The 22,846-nt window shown below is 35.0% G+C and overlaps 2 protein-coding genes across 7 annotated transcripts; both read right to left on the bottom strand.

Annotated features, from left to right (window-relative positions):
• Positions 1–887: 887 nt before the first annotated feature.
• Positions 888–9,230, bottom strand: LOC124214476 (uncharacterized). Of its 3 annotated transcripts, none has more exons than XM_046616754.2 (7): positions 8,899–9,229; positions 8,283–8,345; positions 6,488–6,696; positions 5,521–5,656; positions 4,857–4,990; positions 3,471–3,777; positions 888–1,048 (listed from the first exon to the last, which is right to left on the bottom strand). In XM_046616754.2, exons 1-7 carry the CDS (start codon positions 8,933–8,935, stop codon positions 963–965), a joined length of 972 nt encoding a protein of 323 aa, XP_046472710.1. In that variant the 5' UTR covers positions 8,936–9,229; the 3' UTR covers positions 888–962. The 3 variants fall into 3 exon arrangements, with proteins under 3 accessions (XP_046472710.1, XP_046472712.1, XP_046472711.1); XM_046616755.2 differs by lacking the exon at positions 888–1,048 and adding an exon at positions 1,073–2,033 and having other exon boundaries at positions 8,899–9,230; XM_046616756.2 differs by lacking the exon at positions 8,283–8,345 and having other exon boundaries at positions 8,899–9,227.
• Positions 9,231–11,758: 2,528 nt separating this feature from the next.
• On the bottom strand, positions 11,759–22,811 carry LOC124213923 (facilitated trehalose transporter Tret1-like). 4 transcript variants are annotated; one of them, XM_046615718.2, is made up of 6 exons: positions 22,679–22,811; positions 18,933–19,045; positions 16,419–16,560; positions 15,704–15,889; positions 14,616–14,920; positions 11,759–13,564 (listed from the first exon to the last, which is right to left on the bottom strand). In XM_046615718.2, exons 2-6 carry the CDS (start codon positions 19,035–19,037, stop codon positions 12,833–12,835), a joined length of 1,470 nt encoding a protein of 489 aa, XP_046471674.1. In that variant the 5' UTR covers positions 19,038–19,045; positions 22,679–22,811; the 3' UTR covers positions 11,759–12,832. The 4 variants fall into 4 exon arrangements, with proteins under 4 accessions (XP_046471674.1, XP_046471672.1, XP_046471670.1 ...); XM_046615716.2 differs by lacking the exon at positions 22,679–22,811 and adding an exon at positions 19,242–19,775; XM_046615714.2 differs by lacking the exon at positions 22,679–22,811 and adding an exon at positions 19,116–19,775.
• Between the last annotated feature and the right edge of the window lie 35 nt (positions 22,812–22,846).

The following is a 22,846-nucleotide window of genomic DNA, read 5'->3' on the forward strand; positions in this document are numbered from 1 at the left end:
GTTTATTCCTAACTTCATGAATTTAAACCGATTACAGGTTCAAAATTACTTCAACTTATATAATGAAATACGTAAATGTTATCTAATAATTCTACAGAGCTCTAAAATTTTCCACTATGAAACTCTATCGATTATTCCCTGGCCGATTGCAAGTGACTGACTATAAGTTATACAGTGATTTGTACAAATGATGAGGAAATAAAATTATTTTTCATTGAAGAAATATTAGGTTCGACAAAATATATTAGTTCGTGAAAAAAAAAAATTTAATTATATTCAACTGTATCTTCAAATTAAATAAACATTTAAACAGTGATGGACATTTGATTGGTTCGAATGAATCGACCTTTATTCAGGATGCAATCATAATTGTGGTTCATTTAATTCAGATGTAACAGCTCATAGAATGGCGAATACATGATTACCAAAAATGAAAAAGGGTTCTGCAATATCATTCATAGATTGCCTCATAGCTGCGCCGTTTATTATATACTGAAAACTATATTGGAGTAGCATATGTACGCCACGAGAACTCATCCTGAATAATTTTCTAGTTTGCTCCGTGCTTTTCTCAAATGTACGAAATGATGCCATTGCCCATGTGCGTTAACCACGGGAACTGTTGAATCGCAAGTAAAATAAGTGGGACGAAAGACATCGCAGACAATGCAAATCTCGGCGATTTTGATCGTACGTTATTTTATCGACAGTATTGTTGTTTTTTTCCTTTCGAATTTGCCTCAAAACTCGTAAAAACTCAACGTCTCTGACGTCAACATTTCCTTTCGACATCAGAATTAAGTGCAGTTTGTGTTGATGTATGTTTATCTTCTTCCTCATTATATAATCATGGTATCACATAAATAATTATACACCGCAAGATTGAGTCATTTCCGAGATATTTTTATAAGCAGATTGATTCATATAAATAGCTCCAAAATACCGATATCATATACAGAACTTCATCGAATTAATGTTATTTGTAAAATTATCAATAACACAAACATCATGTTCAGCACTTTTCTCCGGCCCGCCGATGAATCAATATCTGAAAAATAAAAGTTATCGATTTTACAATCTCTCCATTGAGTATCTTTGTGCGTCTGATGGTATCCTTAATTGGGGCGTGGTTAAAACGGTAATATGGCGCCGGAAGTGAGTAATCAGCTGATCATTTTAAGTGAATTTTACGGAACTTAGGGCACAGAAAACATCGTGCAAGCTGTTGGACTTGAAATTTGTAACATTAAGCCAATGTAGAGTAAAACGCGTAATAAAAAACTACCTCTATAATTAAATATGGCTCTATTAGTGTGATATATTCACTACCATCAGATGGCGTTTCATGTATTTACGGATCCTATATGTATAGCTAAGATTGCGAGTATTTAAGGTGTCGTTTCCCTGAATTGAAATCAAAAGATCGACCCGTGTCAACTCGATTGACTTAATATTCTTATCAATTCAGCTGCGTCAAATAGGTTGAAGAAAATCTAACGACTTTCATAGATTATGCCCATGTCTCGGGTCGTCTTCTTTCTAGCAATTATCATCCTTGCTAGCTCCTTCCGAATTCACTTCTCTTTCTTCTATTTTTAAGCGTAGTAGCTTTCATACGCATGTAACTAAAATCAAATTTCTCATGAAATAAAATACTTTTCCCGACGCACAAAATTTCTGTAAACCCTAACCTAAGAGAATATATTATACAGACTCAGAATTCAGCTGAGTTGCGGGACAAAAACAACATCCACGTATTATCTGACGATTCGGACTCTGTTTGTATGGTTAAGATATGAAGAAACGCACGGATCGATCAACGAGCTTACGAATGAATGCCTGGTTCCTTGGATGGGAATCAGAAATATTTGCACTATGAAGGCTCATCGTAATGTGCTGAATGAGTCAGCCCAAACTCCTCGTTGTACAATAAAACTTTTCGGTCCAGCAGTTTGATGGATAAATATGCTCAAACAGTTTTAGATTTCATATAGCTTCTTTCGTACTCTTTGTCTGGCTCGGACGGTTATGACCTGGATATTCGATCATTAGTCAACGCAGAACAGAGTTCTTTACCTTGGCGAAAATAATTTCTACGTCAAACTAGGAAAGATTGGCGGTCGTAGAAAATCGTAGAAAATAGTAGCAAATCGTAAAAAAGCGTAAAGGATTGTAGATAATCTTGAATAATCGAAGTATTTTTCGTAGAAAAAAACAAATTTCTACGAATAATTATGAAAAATACATATTGGAAATAGATTTAATTTTTTTTTGTAGAATGTCGTAGAAAACCACGTGGATCAATGAAAAATTACGAATAACTAGTTTTTATGCAAGATTATTTCATTTTTGTACACGAACATAATGAACTTTTTCTGCGTAGAGCTGCGTTGAATTTTGTTGAAAAGTACGAATTTCTACGAAAAATTATGAAAATCTATAATTTTTTATGAAATTATAATTTCGGATCTATATCATCCGTTAGATGTCGCATGTCTCTCACAAGGGAAACTTGTCGTATATTTTTGAACTCATTTTAACTCAATTAACTCACTTCGAAGTTTTTCTTTCACGACAATTCTTCTATTCAAATACATCTAATAAAATAAACTGAAGTACTGAGGACTTCAAAGAATGCGATCGCCCGGTCGTGCCTAGGCATGTCGATTCTCTTTAAAAAAAATCGATCTCCGATTCGATTCGAATCGAGCATACTAGAATCGATTCTTGTTCAAATCGAGCATTAAAAGATCGATTTTCGATTAATCGCGCCAATTTCAAACATACCTAATATAGATACAGGACATTATTGATGACCATTTATCGCAAATACAAGTAATTGGATAGAAGTTATTAAATTAATAAACATAACATCACGCCTATATTCCTCCGAAAGAATAGGTAGAGGTGGGGATCGAACCCAGGATCTTTTGCTCAGCAGCAGTAGTACTTGCAACCACTAATGTTTATCCACAGTATATTTTTGATAAATATACTCACTCACAAGAATAGGTTAGTTAGAATAGTTAGGTTAGGTTTGAGTGTTTGACGTTTAGAGACGCGCCCGGAAAAATAAAATGTTTTTTTTTTGTTAACGTTGCGTTTTGTTAACGCAAGTAACGCCACCTTTGGAAGCGTTCATAAAAATGTACTCTATGATGCGTTCAAATTATCGACCAAGTACTACCAGTTGCTTTTGTGTCCGATAACAGCAAAAAATTAATTGATGGGTCCGATTCGGGAGGTTTATGGATCGATTCATTGAATCGATGTAGGGTTCAAAATCGATCTGAAAAATCGATTATATCATTCAAAATAATCGAATTTTCGATTAATCGATTATGAATCGACATGCCTAGTCGTGCCTGTTGAAGAAAAGCTTCTTTTTTTCCATTCGGCTTGTTTAAAATATCTTGGCGGATTTTTTTAAACTTAAATCTATAGTATACAGTAATTGCGACGTTTATCACCTTTAACATCCGCCTGGCCGTCGGGTTTTCTCTGTCCCGTTTGCAAGTTCGGAGGCGGTTGAAGGTAATTTATTCCAACTATGGTAGCAGCGGGCTCAAAATTTCTCACTCTTGGACGATCCTCCTCAGCACTGACTTCCGTGCTTTGCCAGTACAATTCGTATATTGACGCACTGCAGCGCACTTTCAGCTTTCCAGTGGCAAAGTGTTCCGGAGTAACAAGAAATTGCACCCCAATTGCCGAGTACTGTTGATCGGCAATATTCGAATCTTGGGGATTGTAGTACCGTGTTTGCGAACTTAACGGCTGCAGGGAGAAAATATGATTTTGATTAAAACCCTCTTCATTACGGCAAAAAATTGGATAAATAATATTAGGAATCATTTTTTCAGGAAGTTTTCTTTGATTCTGATGATTAATTAACACTTTCAAGTATTCTCGCCGCCTATTTTATAGCTATTTTTCGTATATTTAAAGAATTCAAATACATTTCTTTGCGGTGGTTTGCTAGTTCTGATAGTATACTAATAGGTTTTCAATGCTCGAGAGTAATTATTGCGATATAATGTAAATTGTTATTGTTAGAAATACATTCATGGAAAAAAATAGTGAAAATTGAAGGAAAAATACCCCTCTACGCATATACATGTTTTACATAAATTATAAGTTTTTGGGGTCGCTAATTACGAATCTGAAATCGGATTTAAAAAATTCAAGATGGCGGATTCAATATGACGGACGAAAATTTAATGTTTGATCAAAATCGAAGAAAAAATTCTGTCCGAGTATTTTTGGGGTCACTGACTACGAATCTGATGTCAAATTTTGAAAATTTAGCATGGCGAATCCAATCAGTGCCCCGAAAACCCCTGCATAGAGTTTTTTGACTCTATTCCATCAAATTGATATTTTTGTCCGCTATATTGGATCTGCCGTCTTGAATTTTTGAAATTTGATTTCAGATTCGTAATCAGAAACTCAAAAACCATGGAATAGTATTTTGATATAAGAGTTGACTTAGCCCAATAATGTGTGGCTCAAAGGTTTAAATTATCTTGTGATGAACAATGCGACATCATTCAAGAATTTTCATACTGAAAACTATCGACTCATTGTTTTAAATTTGTGAAAATATTCTGAACAATATTAATGGGCAATTATTCTGTGATGGTCGAACTGAAAAATGACCATCGATACACGTTTAATCGTCCGTATAATTGCAGAGTTAAACTATAATTGATCCAAGCTACAAACGACTTGGAGAAGCAAGTTGAGTAAAACCTGTGAATAATTGAAAACCAACGATAAGATTAAACAGCTAACGAGACATAAATAATTGAATACCTCTGGCAATCAACTGAAAGAGTAACTATTTACAGACGTACCTGATGGTCGTTAATATACCACGTTAAGTTCGCGGCTGGTTTACTGCCATCGGAAGTACAATTTCCTCGCAAAATATCTCCCACGCGATATTTTCGCTTCATACCGTGTATGGAAGGACGGTTCTGCGGCAATTCTGTTGCGGACCATAGAAAAAATTAATCATTCAAATTATAATCAAACATAGAAATGAATACATACCTATATATCATATGCGATCGCAATATTTTATTGCAATATGAAATTATATTATATGAGGTTCATGAAACGTCCGAAAGTTTAGTAAAAAATTTATTACGACGAAAAACAGAACTTTGATTAATCTCTTTTCATGACGAAATTGAATTAAACAAATTGACGTTAATTAAAAAATATTTATTCAAAAACGATATAAGTGAATATAATTAAGCGAAATTAGAAAAACGGTACTGTGTTCGGATTAAATAATGGTACGACAATAAAATTGCACCGTTTCGAAAATATTATAACGATTAGGTATGTTTGGATAAAATTTGTCGTTCAAAAATGTTGTACTATTCAAGGAGATTATTTCTGTTCCAACTAGACATAAGGTGTTTGCTTTCAATTAAGAATTACACAAAATCGTTTGCTTAAAAATTTTTAGTTGTCGTTTAGGTGAAATAAAAAGTATGTTTTATCCCTTACCGACAACATTCATATTTGCAGAAACGATTGCAGTGTGAAAAGAAGGTGCATCAGCCGACACTTCGCAGCTGTATGTACCTGCAGCATCCAAGTCTAATCCAGTAACCGTAACCTGGTTAGCGTTACTTTCGTTTTTCTGCAATAAATAGAAAATCAGAAGTTTTCTTGTAAAAAAAAACTTTGCCGACACGGGTAAAAAAATCGCAAAAAATTTTTGATAAAAATGTGAATGTACGCCGAGATAAATTTCTAGTTATGGTTGATACATGCAGTCCTTAACTATTTTCATTTTTTACCATAATTGAAAAATGTACAGTTTTTGTTCTGTTTACAAAATGAAAATTACTTTTGTAACTGTGACCAGGAACTTTAGTACGTGTTTTTATCATTCATACTACATGTTCTTGTAACTATTGCTATAATTCGATGCTTGTGAAACAATAAATTGATCTTAAGGTTTTTACATTGAACTACAAAATTGACGTAGCGAACTAAAGCAAACAGATTTAATGTCGAAATAACCAGAAAATGCGTACTGACATCTATAATTTCATTAGATAGTTACTAATCATACCGCATTTGCCTGTAATACGCAGTTTGTAAGAATTTTATTTATTTTTTTTTTTCTAATTTTTTTTAAAGGGTAAACATAACATTTACACACTACAGTCTCCTTACATCGTGCATACAGAGAAGAAATTCTTACTCAATTTTATTTATACAGTAACAATAGGTATAATGAACGAAATGTGTCTCATTGTTTGTATGCAAATATTCGACGATTTCTCTGCCGTGCAGGATCCCAGTTAAGAAATTTCTGCATGTGCACAAATTTCCCCAGGGGTGAGATCCACGTAATGCAGATACACGTGTAATTTCATCTCCGATTTATTATGTGCGGATGACTGGGCGTGTACACAAGGGTGGGTTACTCAGTGTCTGTAACAAAAATGGCACGTATACTCACGTTAACACTCAGAGTGCCGATTGGAAATGTCTTAATTGCAGGGCTCTCGTTGGGGGTGTAGCGGTAAAACTCTCTCCGACCCTTATACCACTTGACGGCATAGAGGATATCGCCCTCTGTGTCATACAAGCATTCGAATATCGCTGAATCACCCTTCCTTACAGCCTCCGGAATTTTTATGCGGACCTCCTTTAATCCTAAGCATATTCCTGAGTGCAGAGGGGAAGTATTTGTGCAATTAATTATCTGCCGCTAACTTTTGCACAACCTAAGCATTGGGTTTTCTGTGAAACTCGTCGCTCTACGCCACCGAATAGGCAACCAAAGCTACTTATCGTATTGCCTATCCGTTTGAAAAATTTATCCGCGGTTGCCTATTTACAGGCGTTGAACGTTGAGTTTCACAGAAAACTGTCGGTACGTTTTATAAGTGTTATGATACACGCGTAGCTAACCAATTCAAATATTCAAGTAATTTTCTCCACGAAATAATACTTGCACTTTACAATGTGTGTTATACTAAATTAAAAAAAATATTTATGAATTAATTCTTCGACAGTTGCGTGATTCTGATTTTTCGACAATTTATACGACTTAAATATCAGTAATCATAATAACAGCATTGCTACTCATCCACGCGGCTTGGATATAATGTAATTAATACCTCAGAATATTACTGATCCATATAATACTGCATACATCAAGTTAAGGTGGTTCTTCCGGCAATCGATTGACTTACGAGAGTTTCCATGTTTTGGTATATTGTTCATAAAGTGAAATAGTTTCTGTGTCCGAAATTTGGGGGTCAGTTATCGGGCAAGTAACAGAAATAAATGATGTTGAAAACCGATTAGAATGAACTTTTTAACAGGGGGGTTACGGTCGACCTATCATTGTAAGAATTTCAATTGAATGTTTGTTACCTTTAACGAGTCACGGCTTTCACAAAAAAACGACGTATATGTAGTTTGAAATATAAGAATTCTATAGGTGACAAAAAAAACGAGGGTTTTCGGAAATTCTGAAGAAATATTTCACGATGAAGCAATGAGAATGTACACCGAACGCGTTTACCTCGTAGGCGCGTGATTATTTGGCAACGTCGCTTACTTGAGCCCGTGATCAACGACGCGCCAGATTTGAAAATCACTATCCGTGTGATATTAGTTTTATGAGACGTGCATAGGGAAGGATGACAGTGTCATGAGATTTCATGTCGAGGCGGGTGGGGGGGCAAAAGTATTCATTGAATGGCCTCTAGGATAAAATAACATGTTTTTTTCCATGTTAAGTACAATATTACTTCTACCAAATATGCAATTTTCACGACGTAAACAACGAATACGAACTAAACAGAGATGGATCAGGTGTTGAGACGGAGAAGGAAGATGGCAACGCTGCCACATTTCTCACTTCCCAGGAATGTATCAACCCATAAAAAAAGATCAATTATGTATCACAATTTTTTTTTTGTCCAATTCATAAGTACTGAGTACAATATTATTCATAACACATTTATAGTTCATAGTCGTATCGATTCAGTGAGAATTATGCGTAGATTCTTAATTTGACATTGGACCCATGGTGGGCACCCACGTAATAAGTCCCTGAGCAGAAGAGGTACCTTAATCGGATGGCGATGCTCATCCGACGGATATGTGTATGTATGTAAGTACGGCTATAATACATACCTATATATACTATATATCTACAGGTATACGTATGTAACGATGTGCCTAATGCCTTCGTAAAACGTTTCAGAATTCTGAACCCATCAGCAAATTTCGTTATTTACCTTCGCCACGGCCGCAGCCCCGTGAAATGTGTTTGAATTGCACGTCGTAAAGTTCGTTAGTATCTACGGAATAGCCACATAGATCGTATTATTAAATCAAAATGACCCCCTGTAATATTCTATCACTCGTTCCGTTCAACGATAATGTCACGGACCAGAGTAATTATTACGCGCGGCAAAATTAAATATCTTTAAACCCTTCCGCCTCGTGTAACGTGGTAAAATCTGGGCGTTCCGATACCCTCAAACAACATTCCGCACATGAATTCCGAGACTTATACATACCTACATACCTATATATTCGCACCCCTAAATATCTTCGGATCTGCGCCGCGATTTAATCGACGATGAAAGTCACGCGATTATAATACAAGCATGCAAGATACCGTGCGGTAAATGTCATAGGAATTATGCTCACTGCATTTAGCCGATGTTTAATTCCAATTTGTTGTAAAATTGACGGCATCGGCTTTTATACTCTGTGATGTAGAGCTATTTTTATTATTCAAGGTAAAATGTACGTGTTTTCTAATTCCGATTCGGTATAACAGATTTTAGCTGCGAATTAGACCCCGATGCATACGCAGTTCGTCAATCGAAGATTGTTATTGCTTACCCACGACATAAGCGAAGAACACCAATTGCAGTTCCATCGAAGATTGGCTAAAAATTCTCTCAACGAACCGGATCGAAGCACAATTTAAACTTACACATCGGACACCGCTTCACTTCGAGTGGCCCTGCAGATTCGCTCACTGATCTTTCTTTCAGCCACTTTTATAGTATGCGTACTACTCCGATAGTGCGAACGCAACTATATCAGCCCATACACGAAGTGTTCACCGTTCAAGGAACTCGGAGGGGTGGATGGCTGTGGGAATATCTTTTACATAACGACACACGCAGGACTGTATCCTCTCTCGTTCGATGATTCTGCCAGCTTCGCGCAGAATCAATGTTTCCTGCCTGCGCCTGCGTCCCGAGTCTCTCTCTTCCGGCTCTCGCGAAATTATCTAATTTCGGCTGAAATCAGCGATTCTCCTTATAATTACTGATTTCATATTTAACAACAATATTTTGGAACTCCTCGTTTCCTTCTTCGCTCTGTACGATGTAAAGGCAAAGTTTCTAATGTCAAAGGTTGCGCTGATCAAGCCGGTTCCGTGAAAGAAAATATCCTGGCCGTCCTTGTCGCGCATCGATTATTATTCCTATATTATTTTTATTTACCCAACTCTGTGTCATGGGAAAATTTTTCTCCGCATTTCATGTTTTCTCGCGTCAAAACTCCGCAAAGCATCTTAGGAAATAAATTTCCTGAATTTGAAAATTTTGTACATTTTTCAACAGCGTTTTGTTCTTTAATTGTAAATATTTTTCCAAGATTCTGAATTTTTTTGCCATGTACAGGATTTTATCGTTCTCTGCGATATTCGAAAATTTTTATTCATATATACTTGCTGGTTACTGGTTACTGGTTACTTTTGTTTCTGTAAACAAATATTCAAATAAATCTATTGAAAATTCATTGGTTCATCAAATGAATTTGCTAGATACAATCGAACTTTACTTGCACAGAGTAAAGTTTCGGGGTATTGCAAACAAATGAAATTACCATTCTTTTTCACGTGTACTGAATTACACGTAGTTTACAAGTGAAAGAATTGTAAATTCTCTTTCAAATTTCATTGCAGATATCTCATATAATGTTGAAATAAGCTTACGTATTAATAAACAAGAGATAACAATTTCGTAAAGAAAATTAGATTTAAATCAGACTCGAGACGAAATTCAGAGATTCTGGGATAGATAAATTAGTGTTAATTTAATACAAAAAATCGCTCCTAATGTACCTGGAATAATTCTACGAAAAATAAGATTTTCTCGGGGTATTGTAGAACTACTTAAAACGTTGGAGAAACAAAGCAATATATTAAAAAACGTGAAATTTGACGGAGAATCACAATCACGCGTAACGCATAGCCCCAAGCACTGTTCGAAGTAAAACAAAAAAAATCAAGCATGAAATTACAGGACAAGTTAATCTTAGTATGAGACTGCGTTTCACTTGGGAGATTTATGGAAAAGTATCTAAAAAATTCTCTCCAGTGTTTTATAGAAAAAACTATTACACGGAATTACACCATTAAATTTCCCCGGTGTGCATGATGCTCATGCATACTTAATAAGGTACCTAAGATGTTTGCACAATATTCTTCACTTTCGTGTTTACACATTCATACGCGGGTGACTCTGCATACCGGTATAAACGCGCTTGAAAGTTATAAGGATTATAATATTACCATGGTATTCCGAAGTGCCTCTGGAAAACTTGATCCCAGATTTTGTGGATTAACCGATCGGTCTTAAAAGTCGTACGAAAATCGCTCTGGGTTGCAAAATGTGAAAATAATAAAGCTTAAGGTTTAACCAAATTGCGTAAAAATACAGTATGTTTACGTTTTGGGTTTACATAAGTGTGCGCAACATCTTTATTCACATGAAAATTTATTTTACTTATGGCGAGCGTAATTAAAATTTTAAAAGTCAGTTAAAACTAACAGGGTGTCACAGTTGGTCTCATATATCTATAATCGACAAATAGCTAGGTATACTTTTGGCGCGTAAGTGTGAAATAGTAGGATAACAGGTATGGTATTCGTTTTTACGCCTGTAAGTATTATCGTACATCAAGGTATGTTAGGTTGCCAATCCCAAGGCGTACCGCCAACTATTCCCTGCAACCGAATACCTCATATTTTTTTAACGCTAGTCTATTGTTGTCAGAAATATAAAATAAGCATTTAATTGTACAGGCTTATTCTCTAACTTTGCAACTACGCATAGCCATAGAAATAAGGAGCCGTTCACATATTACGCAAGCACTTTATTCTATTTACTCAAATTCATCCCCAATCACGTAACAGGGATGGTGGGTCCGTCGTGTTCACTATAATTAGCACAAGAAACATTTGTGGGGATTTTTCGAACGATTTTTTCTCTTTCTTTAACTTCCTATTCAGACGGTGGCCTGCATTCAACCTTAATTTCAGGTGTCTCGACGACCGGACGGCCTCATTCATTTTCTGTTATTCGATGCATTTTTGAAGTTGAATTCAACTAAATTAATGTAGTTCAGAATACGTGCACTATTTTATTTCACAGATTTCGCTTTAAGAAATCGTTTATGTTACCTGGCGAGTATAGTTACGATTCCGTGAAAGGTAATGGAAGAGAAAGCAAGTTTCGTAACGGGAACGCTGAACGATGACTGTCTTCAGTCAAGGCGGAAAAATAAAATCTTTTGATTTTCTCAAGTCTGCAGTTTTTCCGCCAAAAAAGTGAAGCATCTTGTACGTACTTTGAGAAGCTTTTAATCTGTGATTTTTTTTCACGCTAAAATTTGTCAGACAGATATTTACAAAAATAAGACAGTACCGAAAACACCATATTTATCTAATATTAGGGTTGAAATGGGAGGAATAAGGATTCAGAATTTGACAAGTTTTTTATTTCGATAAGAAATATTATACTCCGACTGGTGACCGGAATGCTTTGGCGTTAATATTGACATACATATTCAGCCAGACTATTTTTTCATTTCAAATGTTTTGACTGACAATGAACGAGTTTGCTTTTCCAGCAGAACTAACCTGCGCTGGGATAGATTATACTGTTATTCTTGCTAATTGAATTCCAAAATATTCGGATGTGTTATAAATCTCAAAATATACAGGACTTGTGGTAACTTCAAATTTTTGTTATTTGTGCAGCTGAAATCAATAAATTTGGCAAGTGTTCAAAGTTATAATTTATTGTTACCAATTATCAGTACAATACAAATTCTTTTCTAAGCTCCGTACACCTCATGAAACAAAAAAACAAATGTTGAAAGTAACAAATTTTTTTTTGTTCATCCTTCTCATTTACAGAATTAATATCTTAATTATAAATTTTATATTTTACACATCATCACCAATTTCATTGTAAAAGTAATTCTGTATTAATCAAACAATATTGAATATGCAGTTTTTAAATAATTCTGAAGAAATATCATTGCCAAGTCCTATCATTTTCGGCTTTAACTCTAAACTTTATTATCCCGGGACCTTAAATATCTACTTCTTCACTGGTTTGAAGCCCAATTGCCAACTATTTGTTCTACTGATTTTATTATTCATTGATCGTTAAAAATTAGTTTATATTGTCGTAAAAAACACCCGCGTTGCATGGCGTTCGACACACCTCAAGTTATCATCGAAACACCGTGGTAACAATAACAGTAATAATTATGGTAGTATAAAAATAGTAATGTAATTATAAAATATAATAAAAATAATTGTGAATTGTGACAATGAGATATCACAAAATAAAATCGTATGTATAGGACCTACATAAAAATAGAAAATGACGAATACATGCAGGATTGAATGGGACTCGAAAAGTGAAAAAATCATTAAATGCAGAACCTAAAATTAAATATAAACTGCAATTTTGTGTGAATTACATTAAGAGAAGAAAAATATATATTACCCGATTATTCTTGGGGGCTATTTGAAGAAATGTTCAATTTCCGTTAACGTTTTACCGAGTGTTTCGGGTAAGTATTTCCAAACGACTGCCGTGCTTGCGAAAGAGATGATACCATAAATTAAAAAAACACCCTTGACGTCGATCAGTTCCTTGAGAGCTGGAAACGTGAGGACGACAAGAAACATCATCAAGTAGGCGTAACTAGTCATTATTCCTCCAACGATAGCTCTGAGCTTGGTAGGCAGTAGTTCCCCAGTCAATGACCACGGAATCGTTTGCCAACCAATTGCACTGAAGCACACAAAGACGAGGACGAATACCAAAGTGGGAATTTTCGTGTCAAATTGGCTGAGATGCGTGTAAAGCGAGGCGGACAGTATCGATAATCCCATTCCGAGTCCGCTGATGATGCACAACATTCGCCGACCATATTTTAACGAAAGTATCATCGCGATTATTGCCATTACGAAGCGAATCGCCCCCATCAGTATCATCGCCCAATACGCATCGAGATAGCCAAACTGTCCGCCTAATTCTTCAAACAGCTCGACGGCATAAAAAACTATCACGTAAGACCCGGTATTTTGTTGAAAAAAGAAAATAATTAGCAGCAAGACAATTGGCTTGTATATTTCCGGTCTCTTGAAGCTTTTCAATTTCTCCTTTAATGTCTCGTCCTGTCTCATCGGGACATCTACTCTGCTCGTACGATAATTATTGAGTAATTCGACCAGTTCCCTCTCAGCTTTCTGTAGACAAAGTCAATACAATGTGAATAAAAATACATTCAAGGGGTATGAAGAGAGAATTTCTAACGAACGCACGTTCCGTCGTCTGCTCAAATTTAACACGCACGTGCTACAATCCGAGATCGGCTGTTTGCCAGGGCGACCAATCGTCTGTCATGTATGTAACCTCAAAATTTTGACAGTTGCTGGTGGTGGTTGCGCTGAACTAACAACTGTCAACATTTTTGAGGTTACATACATGACAGACGGTTGGTCGCCTTGGCAAACAACCGATCTCGGTTTGTAGCGGGTGCGCATTAAATTTGAGCAGACGACGGAACGTGCAGTCTTTAGGAATTCAATCTGCATACACGAGTAGACGGTTGAAAACGTGGCTAAATTTTGGCAATTTTTCCCCCATCAGTCAATTGTCTAATTTGGTTGGAGATAGTTTTATTCAAAAGTATGTAGATCGAGAATAGTTGCAATAGTACTCATGCGATCGCAGCTCTCATCGTTGGCTCATAATGCAAACTTCACACTCAATGGTAATTGCCCACTTTCCGCACTTGTATAACACAATATATTATTTAGAAATTAGAACCATTTCGCTTAGTGACATGTATTGCAGTGTCCACGGTATCTCAAAGACGGCCAGCTTTTTTTAAACTCACTTATTATTCTTATTAATTAAATAAAAACGGTCGTAAATTTTTTACGGAAAATTGAAATTCAATTTCAAACTATCGCAATTTCATTGAAAAAAATGGAATCATGGCAAAAGGGGTAAACTGTATACAAGAATACTGTCTCTAAATTTGAATTTGTTGTTAATTTGTTGTTAAATGTTGTTAATAACGACGCTTCCTATTCACTGATAGAATTGAAAAAAATATGCAACTAAAGCTCGATCTCTATAATTTCGTATAAAGTAAACCCGAATTAAATCGAATAATTAGTAATTATCGAGGAATGAATTACCCAAAAGTTATCCACTTATTCAGGCGTACTGAAATAAGAGACAAACCACTTAAACTCCAAAATGAAAAATAAATATGAGCAATTTACTTACTGCGTTATTACGATTGAAGTATTTCAATGATTTCCGGGCCTGATCTATCCTGTGTGCATCTTGCGTACCATTTTTGAAGGACAAGAGCCAATGCGGACTTTCTGGGAGAATCGTGATGAAATAGAATATAACAGCAGTAAAAACGGCAAATACAACTGCAACCGTTCTCCAGTAAAGCCACTTGCCAAGTACAGATGTCAACAGGATACCAAAAGACACGTTAACCGAAGTCAAACCTAGGAGCATTGGCCGCCAGACTGGATGTGTCGTTTCTGAAGTGTAGTATATCGCAACGCTGGAAAGTCCTGAAAATTACACAATAGCACCTGAAAAGCTAAAATAGATGTGAGCAAAAAAAAATAAAAATAAAAATATGTTCGTTTTTCAGACAACCTCTATTTCCTGCAGAGGCGTATGTTTAAATTTAATTTAGACTTATCACTAAATAGCTCTGGTGAAAAATTTGATTCTGTTTAAAAAATATGAAAATGTTGTGCAATCGAAAATTTTGTTGATCAACTGATTTTAAATGGAATATTACAGGCAGATTTCAGTGGAATCCTGTGATTTTTTCTAAAACGTCTTAATTTACTAAAGGTTTAAAAATTTCATAGGATAAAATCAACTTCACAGTTTTTGAGAAAACTTGTGATTTTCCCGGATCAGCGTATGATGGAATTTTTTCTAATTCGTTCTGCAATTTCCAGACTGTCCTTTTGATAGTATTTTATTTTGCTGAAATTGTTTATAGGATTTTATTTTAATTTTGATAAAAGTCGTTTGATTTTTTTTTTAATTAATATGAAGTTTCATTGAAATTTTTTCTCATCACTCTAAAAAGTCCCAATGCAGAGAATTTTTAGACTTTTACGTGGAATTCCAAAAAACTACATTACTTTTCATCGCATTTCAGAAAAAATATTCTACAAGAATTGATCTACAAAAGAATGATCAAGATACACATATTATATTACAAGTTGATGAAATTTCTGATACAATTTAGAATAAACTCACGAAGACAAACGATTTTTCAAACAAATTCCATTAAATTTATAACAAAGTAGCAAAAATAGACAAAAAAATATTACCGGCTGCCGCACCCGCCAAAAATCTACCAACATATAGCCAGACTATGTTGTAGGACCAATAAATCAAGATCCAGGAAATCAGGTATGGAATACATACGAACATGCTGACATTCTTTCGTCCAAATTTATCAATTAACCGGCCAGACAGGAGTGATCCAATGGGTGTAGATATCGTGACCAAACTGGCTGTAAAAATAAAAGCATCCCATGTGTATAGCAGGTGTAAATCTAACGGAATAACTAATTAATAACGAAGGTGTTTGATACTGGCATTTCATGAGATATTTGTGGGAATGTAAAATTCGATTTAGAATTTCAATCACTGAAAATTTCTCCAAATTTCATTCGATTCGAATATACAGTAGAACTCCTATAAATTCGAACCACTTACATTCGACTTCCCCTACTCTTTCCTCTTTTTAATGCGCCTAACATACTGCGCACTTCGTGGAGCATGCGCAGACAACGACAAAGTATCTGTTGGATGAATATTTTGGTGGAGAGGGTAACCCGCACATTTTAATTCTTAGAATTCTCGGCCCCGTAGCTTCGAATACGTAGGAGTTCTACTGTAATTGTTCCATCGTATTTCTTTTTCCTCACTGTAACGCCGTACCTCACACGGACTACATTTTTCAAAGAGATAATGAGGACCAGAAGTAGTACGTGTCGACAAAAATTAGTTTCTTAGTCTATAAGGCATCACAGTTCATACCAATCCAACCGTCTTGCCCAGGCATAAGTTGTATTACGTCATCATTTCCTTTCTCTTTTAAATGTGCTGTCAATATTGCAGAGAACGCCATGTTTATTCCAGCTTGAATAGTTAGCAAATGAACAATGCAGGCACCGATAATCTGAAATGATATAATCAATGGTTTATAATAGCTTTAACGTTAAACACGTGATTACCCAGCAAACGAAAACGACTTGAAGAAGAATCGAAAATTTCAAAAACCGATGAATTCGCTATGCAATGTTCTTCATTCGTACTCGGTAATAGATGGCGTACGCATTTTATGTTATTTATGCTGTTTCGAACCGGGTGAAATAAAAATAGTTGACTGATTTAAAAAAAAGTCTTAGATATGATCGTACATGCATTTCGGCCACACCTGAACATATATGATCAGATAAAAAGAATATAATTTATATTATATATATATATATAACTTATGTTATAATTTAATTATTGTCAAAAAATCTGTCATGCAAGTATGAATAAAGAAAGTACAAATAAAGTATTCATTATAACCAATAAAATATACGATTATGAAGGAGAAAAAAACTTAAAACTTAGTATCGTATAACCAGATACGTGGTCAGTTTTTCAATTTAAATCGGCTTTATATAATATCCTATACGCGATATAAGTAATTCGGTGATAGCAGCTTACAATTTAGTCTATGTGTACTTATATACAAGGGGAATTCCATGCGAACCCAACCACGTCTGACCTTCAGCATTTTTGTTTCTATTTTTCACTTAGAACATTCCTAGCCCAATTTTATAATGACGTTAATAAAAAGGAAGGTAAGTGAGTCAAAAAAAATCGCAGCGCTGTGGAACTATTCTAGAAGTATTGTACGTGAACAATAAAAGTTTTGAGAATTTTTTGAAAACTTTCCAACCATTCAAACGATGTTTTAACTCACTAAAAAAATTGAAAGTGTTGATAAAAATGGCAAAATAATTGGCCCATCATGGTCCCGACATTGAAATGTTTAAAATAGAAAATGCAGTTTTTGATGATCTTTTGAGAATTTTAAAACAGGTCCGTTTCAAAATCACTCTCAATATTCATAAATAATTAACCAGTTGAAGAAATAATCTGAAAAAATTCAGGGTACTGTTTCAGAGTTGGGACAATTGCAGAAAATTTTTCAAATAAAATCGCACGGTGCGCATGGAGTTCTCCATAATTGTACAAATTCCTGTCATAAGACATATGACCATTGCATGATCTTATATGAATTGTACATCAGTAGAAAAAAATTACATTCTTCTTCATACATACTCGTAGTACCTGTACAAAATTTTCGATCCTAAATTTGTGTACCGGAATAATTCACGCGGACGCGGATCAGAATCACTTTTCATTGAATTGTAAACTAAGATTTCGAATGAACACATTTTATCTGACTTTCGTAAAAATTTGTTTTAGTTATGTAACGTCCCCACGACGCATAACAAAATCGGATTAAAGTAGAATTTACTCGATGTACGCATAATTCCAAGTGAATGAATTTCTTTATATTCGTTTCTTGAATGCGGATTTAAATGAATAGACGCATTCGTGGAAATATAAAGAGATATTGATACTCAATTCGTTATAATGAATTCGAAAGAACAGGGAATTCATATCTAAATGCTGGCGAATCCGAAACTTCGGCAAATGCGGATTGGCAAATTAGGAAATAAATTCTTTTTAATCCGTTTCAATTCGTATTCGTTAGCTGGGTCGTACAGAAATTCGTGATTTGGAGTGGAAAATTTTGTCTGTTTTATATTTCTGATACAACCCTGCAAACAGTAAGTTAAAATTCAAATAAACATCTTATGTCTAAGTAGGTGATTTTTCGTACTCTTCCACACCTTAGCTTGCTCCAAATTCGGAACTATCATTTATTGATATGCTTGGAAATAGTACCATTAATAATATATATGTTGTCGCGTTTTAGATTATACTTCTACTGTAATAACAGTATCGAAATTTTATCACAACAAATGATGATATGAATTTCTATTCAGTAATTTTATGCACAGTCAGGCATGTACAGAAAAAGCATCTGCAACTTGTGTGATCGAGATTCAGTAAATGAAAGCTGGTAATTACGTATCTTCAAGCTGCTTGAATGTCGAACAAGATTGTAAATACAACTTGAATCTAATAAGGTCAATATCTGTCTTCTATATGATTAGCCAAGAATTCTTTTGTCTACAATATTTTAAACATTCAAGTAAAAAAATTCGTTACTGTGAATGTGTAGTGATATCTACAATGTTAATTCATTCAATGTTGCTGTTTTTGTAACGTTACTTTATTAACAAAATACTACAAGTAAATAACTAATTATGAAATATTTTATAAAAACATCGAGTAAAATTTCTTTTCAGTGAGAATTGACTTAGCGTTGAATGGAAGTCTTTGAAAATAGTGTAGTCAAATATTCGAATATGGTCGCAAAGTAGCATTCAGAGCATAGTTTATTTGCTATATGTTATATACCTGGGTATACGAATCCTTCCATATTGGCGGAAGGATCCTAGAATCTGGCACAGCCTGCTCGGTGTTTGAGATCAAAACTTCCGTAGTCGGCGTCTGCTCCTCCATTTAGAAGCCTGTGAGATAATGATGTTTGGTAAATATTTCAATCACTAAGTATTTGTTTCGAACCGAATCTACTCGTACTTCACAGTAACTTGTTCCCTGTGCCTTGCAGATATTCTGCTTCATTTATTATCTGGGCTCCAGTGAGTACGGCATCATGCTGATAAAACAGACTGCAATGTTTGCAGACGCATTACCCAGTATTACCTTATAGTAATTTAAGCTCCTCAACCGTGTTAATCATTTAATGTATTGAAATATGCACTCGATTAATTACTTCAGTGAATTCAAATAATCGAAACATCAGAACATTTTCGCGCGCAAAACCCAGCAAGAGCTTTCATTGTAGAATTGTTTTATTTCTTTGCGAATCGTCATTTCACTACGTTTTTATGCGTACATACCTAATGAATTTATGTTGCTAACTATTAAATATAGCGTCGTTCGTTCCGCGGTTAATGTTTTTATTGCGAGTACTTGGGACTTGGGAATTTTGCACGGGAAACAAAATATATGTTTAAATTTAACGGAGAATAGATTATTTCACTAGTTTTTTAATAATTCTCGAATGTATGGATGTGCATGATCGATTAATTCTGCTGCTTATTAATGCGTCTTATTTCTTTCGCGACTTATGTTTCAATTGCGTGTCAACGTAAACGATGACTGTATCACACTGTATGACTGGTCCACTGACGTGTGCATGCAAAGGAGTTACGGGAATCCCCGAAAGGGTGCGAACCTCTCGAAGCGAACGTTGACAAAAGACTGTGGAGAAAGCTAGCCTAACGGAGTTTCCTGTGCGTATGGAATTGCGTGCTGGTGCTTTGAGAGATATGGAAGTATTCTCTGGATACCCATTTCTACAGTTGTATTTAGTAGATTACAGTTGAGTTGAGCAGTGAGATTGTCCCTTCGTTACAAACAAATGATGTTTACAGTAGTTTATCGGGAGTTATTGTTCTGCTGTGACGTCACCGCATCCGAGCGTGACACTATAATTCGTAAACCTTCCATTCGTTACATCTTTGGAGATTTTTGTAATATCGGAGAGAATAAAAAATTTGGAATACAAAACTATCGAAATAATAATTAGTAATATTACTCAAAATTACCAATTTCATCTATTGTTTAACCGTTAGCATTGACGGATCTTCAGTTAACGCCGTTACTCTTTGTGTGTCGGTCAATCGAGTTAATTATTTTTAATCGGTAATACTCGTGTTATGGTTTTGATATATTTACGGAGCAAAGAATATGGCGCTGCATATGGAAATACGAAGAGTACTCAGTAAACGAAAGAGATTGAACCGTAAAAGTTGATTCATTTTGATGCCTACCAGTCCGAAATTATCAAGAAAACGCATCGCATAATGTCAAAATTAATCCATCACGGATTGATTTGGATTTAAAGAGGAAGAAACCTGCAATAGAATACGATAAAAGCACTAATGTTCGAGACGCGGTAAACTTCATTCGAGATAAAGGGCATAGCTGAGTAAGTATGTCAAAAGTGCTCTCTTTCGAAATGGATTCTGCGGATGATCAACTGTCTTCTGTTGGTAAATCACTGACTCGTATCAAATTTGATCCTTCTAATTCTATTTTGCTCGAAGTTATCGCATAAAACGTGATTTTCAATTTTTCACGATAACTCCGATATTTCTTCTTAGAAAATTTGGAAGGAATCACAGATCTAGCAGACATATGTCCTCATATCCAGGATTTCTTCAGATTTTTTGCTAGGAAACTCCACCTCCTAAGAATTTCTGAAAATTTAGATTGTCGGTTTTCCGTGGATTTTGAAGAGGCACTGCCGTCTTGTTTTCACAGTATGAACATATACTTTCACGTGATTTTTCGTATTTTTCAAACGTTTTCCAACGGTGCGTCATTGTTACAAAAATTAAAATAAGACATTTTTCACCATTTTATCACCATGAGCAGAAGATAAGGGCATAGCCGGATAAGCCCGCCGAAGTGCTCTTTCACCAAACTATTCTCGGACTTTGTTTCATTCGTAACATATTTTCGCATGTATTTTAATCACCTGCTCCTTTGAGAATTTTTCACGAAATACACGGTGTTGGTACTTTCTGCGAATTGATTGATCATACGTACCTATATGCAAGTAATATGTTATGTATTTATAGAAATTCAGCTGAAATAAATGACAATCCCAATAAAACAATTGAAAAATCAACGAAAGAAAAAATTTTATAATTTTTCCATATTAACGATTGAGCTATCGCCTAAAAAAAATGTTCAAAGGAAGAGGTGTTCAAATACACGTGAAAATATGTTTGTTTCCGACTCAACGTTAATGTACACTTTATTTCCTCATATACTTTTTCCCTCGTCTGTGGGAGCAAAGTAACATTAAAAGTAGTAATGCCACTACTTTCCCGTTAATCAGTTTTTTTAAATTTTAAACTCTTTCTTTTTATATTAATATCAACTTTTAATAATATTCTCAGACTAATCAAATTATCGCATTTACGCATTGACGAAAAAATACAATGATTTTTTGTACAAAAATCCTTTCAATCGTTTATTTAAAATGCTTGCTAATACGTCTTTTAAGATTTGCAGTAAGTCGTTGTACGTAAATAACGACTTGAACTCATAAAACTTAAACTTTTTAAATTACTCAACAAATTCTTAAAATTTTGATGATTGGAGTTTCAAAATGACGCTTACAGTTTCAAACTTATTAGGTTTTTTAAAATTTGATTGAATAAGAATTTACTTATAAAAATAGATATTGATGTTTGATTAATGTGCAATATTCTCTGGCACATTTATTTTTATCTCATGTCTAAAATTATTACTTTTAAAGTATGTGTGAGCCTAGGGGGTGGGGGGGGGGGGGCTCCCCGCCAGCGATATGGCATTTTGGCCGGCTTACCCAGCTATGTGGTTTATGCCCTTATCTTGTGGTCATGTCCATAAAATAGTGAAAAATATCAATTTTTTATTTTTGTAATAATGACGGATCGTTAGGAAAAATCATATGAAAGCAAATGTTTATACTGTGAAAAAAAAAGACGGCGATGCCTAGTCAAAATCCATCGGAAACCAGCGATCTGAATGTTCACAAATGTTCAGAAGATAGAGTTTTCTCGTAAAAAATCTAAAGAAATTCTCGATATGAGCACATATGCTGCTGGATCTGTGATTTTTTTCTCAAATAGTCTAAGAAGAAATAGCGGATTTACCGTGAAAAAACTGTAAATCACGTTTTATACGGTATCTTAGAGGAAAATAGAGTTAGAAGGCTAAAATTTGGTATGAGTCGGTGGTTTACCAACAGAAAACAGTTGGACACTCGCAAAATCGATTTCGAGAAAGGGCACTTTTGGGACGATAACGCGACTATGCCCACTGAACTGTAATTAAAATTGTTACCGAAAAAAAGGAACATAAATAGATACGGAATTGTATATTACAGAACAGTTCGAAGGCTTCGTTACAGCCTTCAGTTGGACACGTGTGTGCGTAACTATATAGAACGCAGTGAGATGGCGTCTTACACGGCTTAGATGCCTGACTTACCTTAAACTTAACCTGACCTAACCTATCGTATCCTAAGGTAACACGATACAGATATATATCTACTATTATTCTGGAATCTGTTCACTGACCGTGATCCACGAGTAGAAGCCACTTGATGCGATACCGAAATATCACCGGCTCAATGCAGTTTCGTCATTCGTAACTTATAATTCACTTAGTCCTCGTGTAGATTCTACACTGTAGTACACACGTAACAGGTTATCAGAGCAATTAACAATCTTTACGAATTACGTAAT

This window comes from Neodiprion pinetum, chromosome 3 (assembly GCF_021155775.2).
Source record: "Neodiprion pinetum isolate iyNeoPine1 chromosome 3, iyNeoPine1.2, whole genome shotgun sequence".
Classification (NCBI taxonomy): domain Eukaryota; kingdom Metazoa; phylum Arthropoda; class Insecta; order Hymenoptera; family Diprionidae; genus Neodiprion; species Neodiprion pinetum.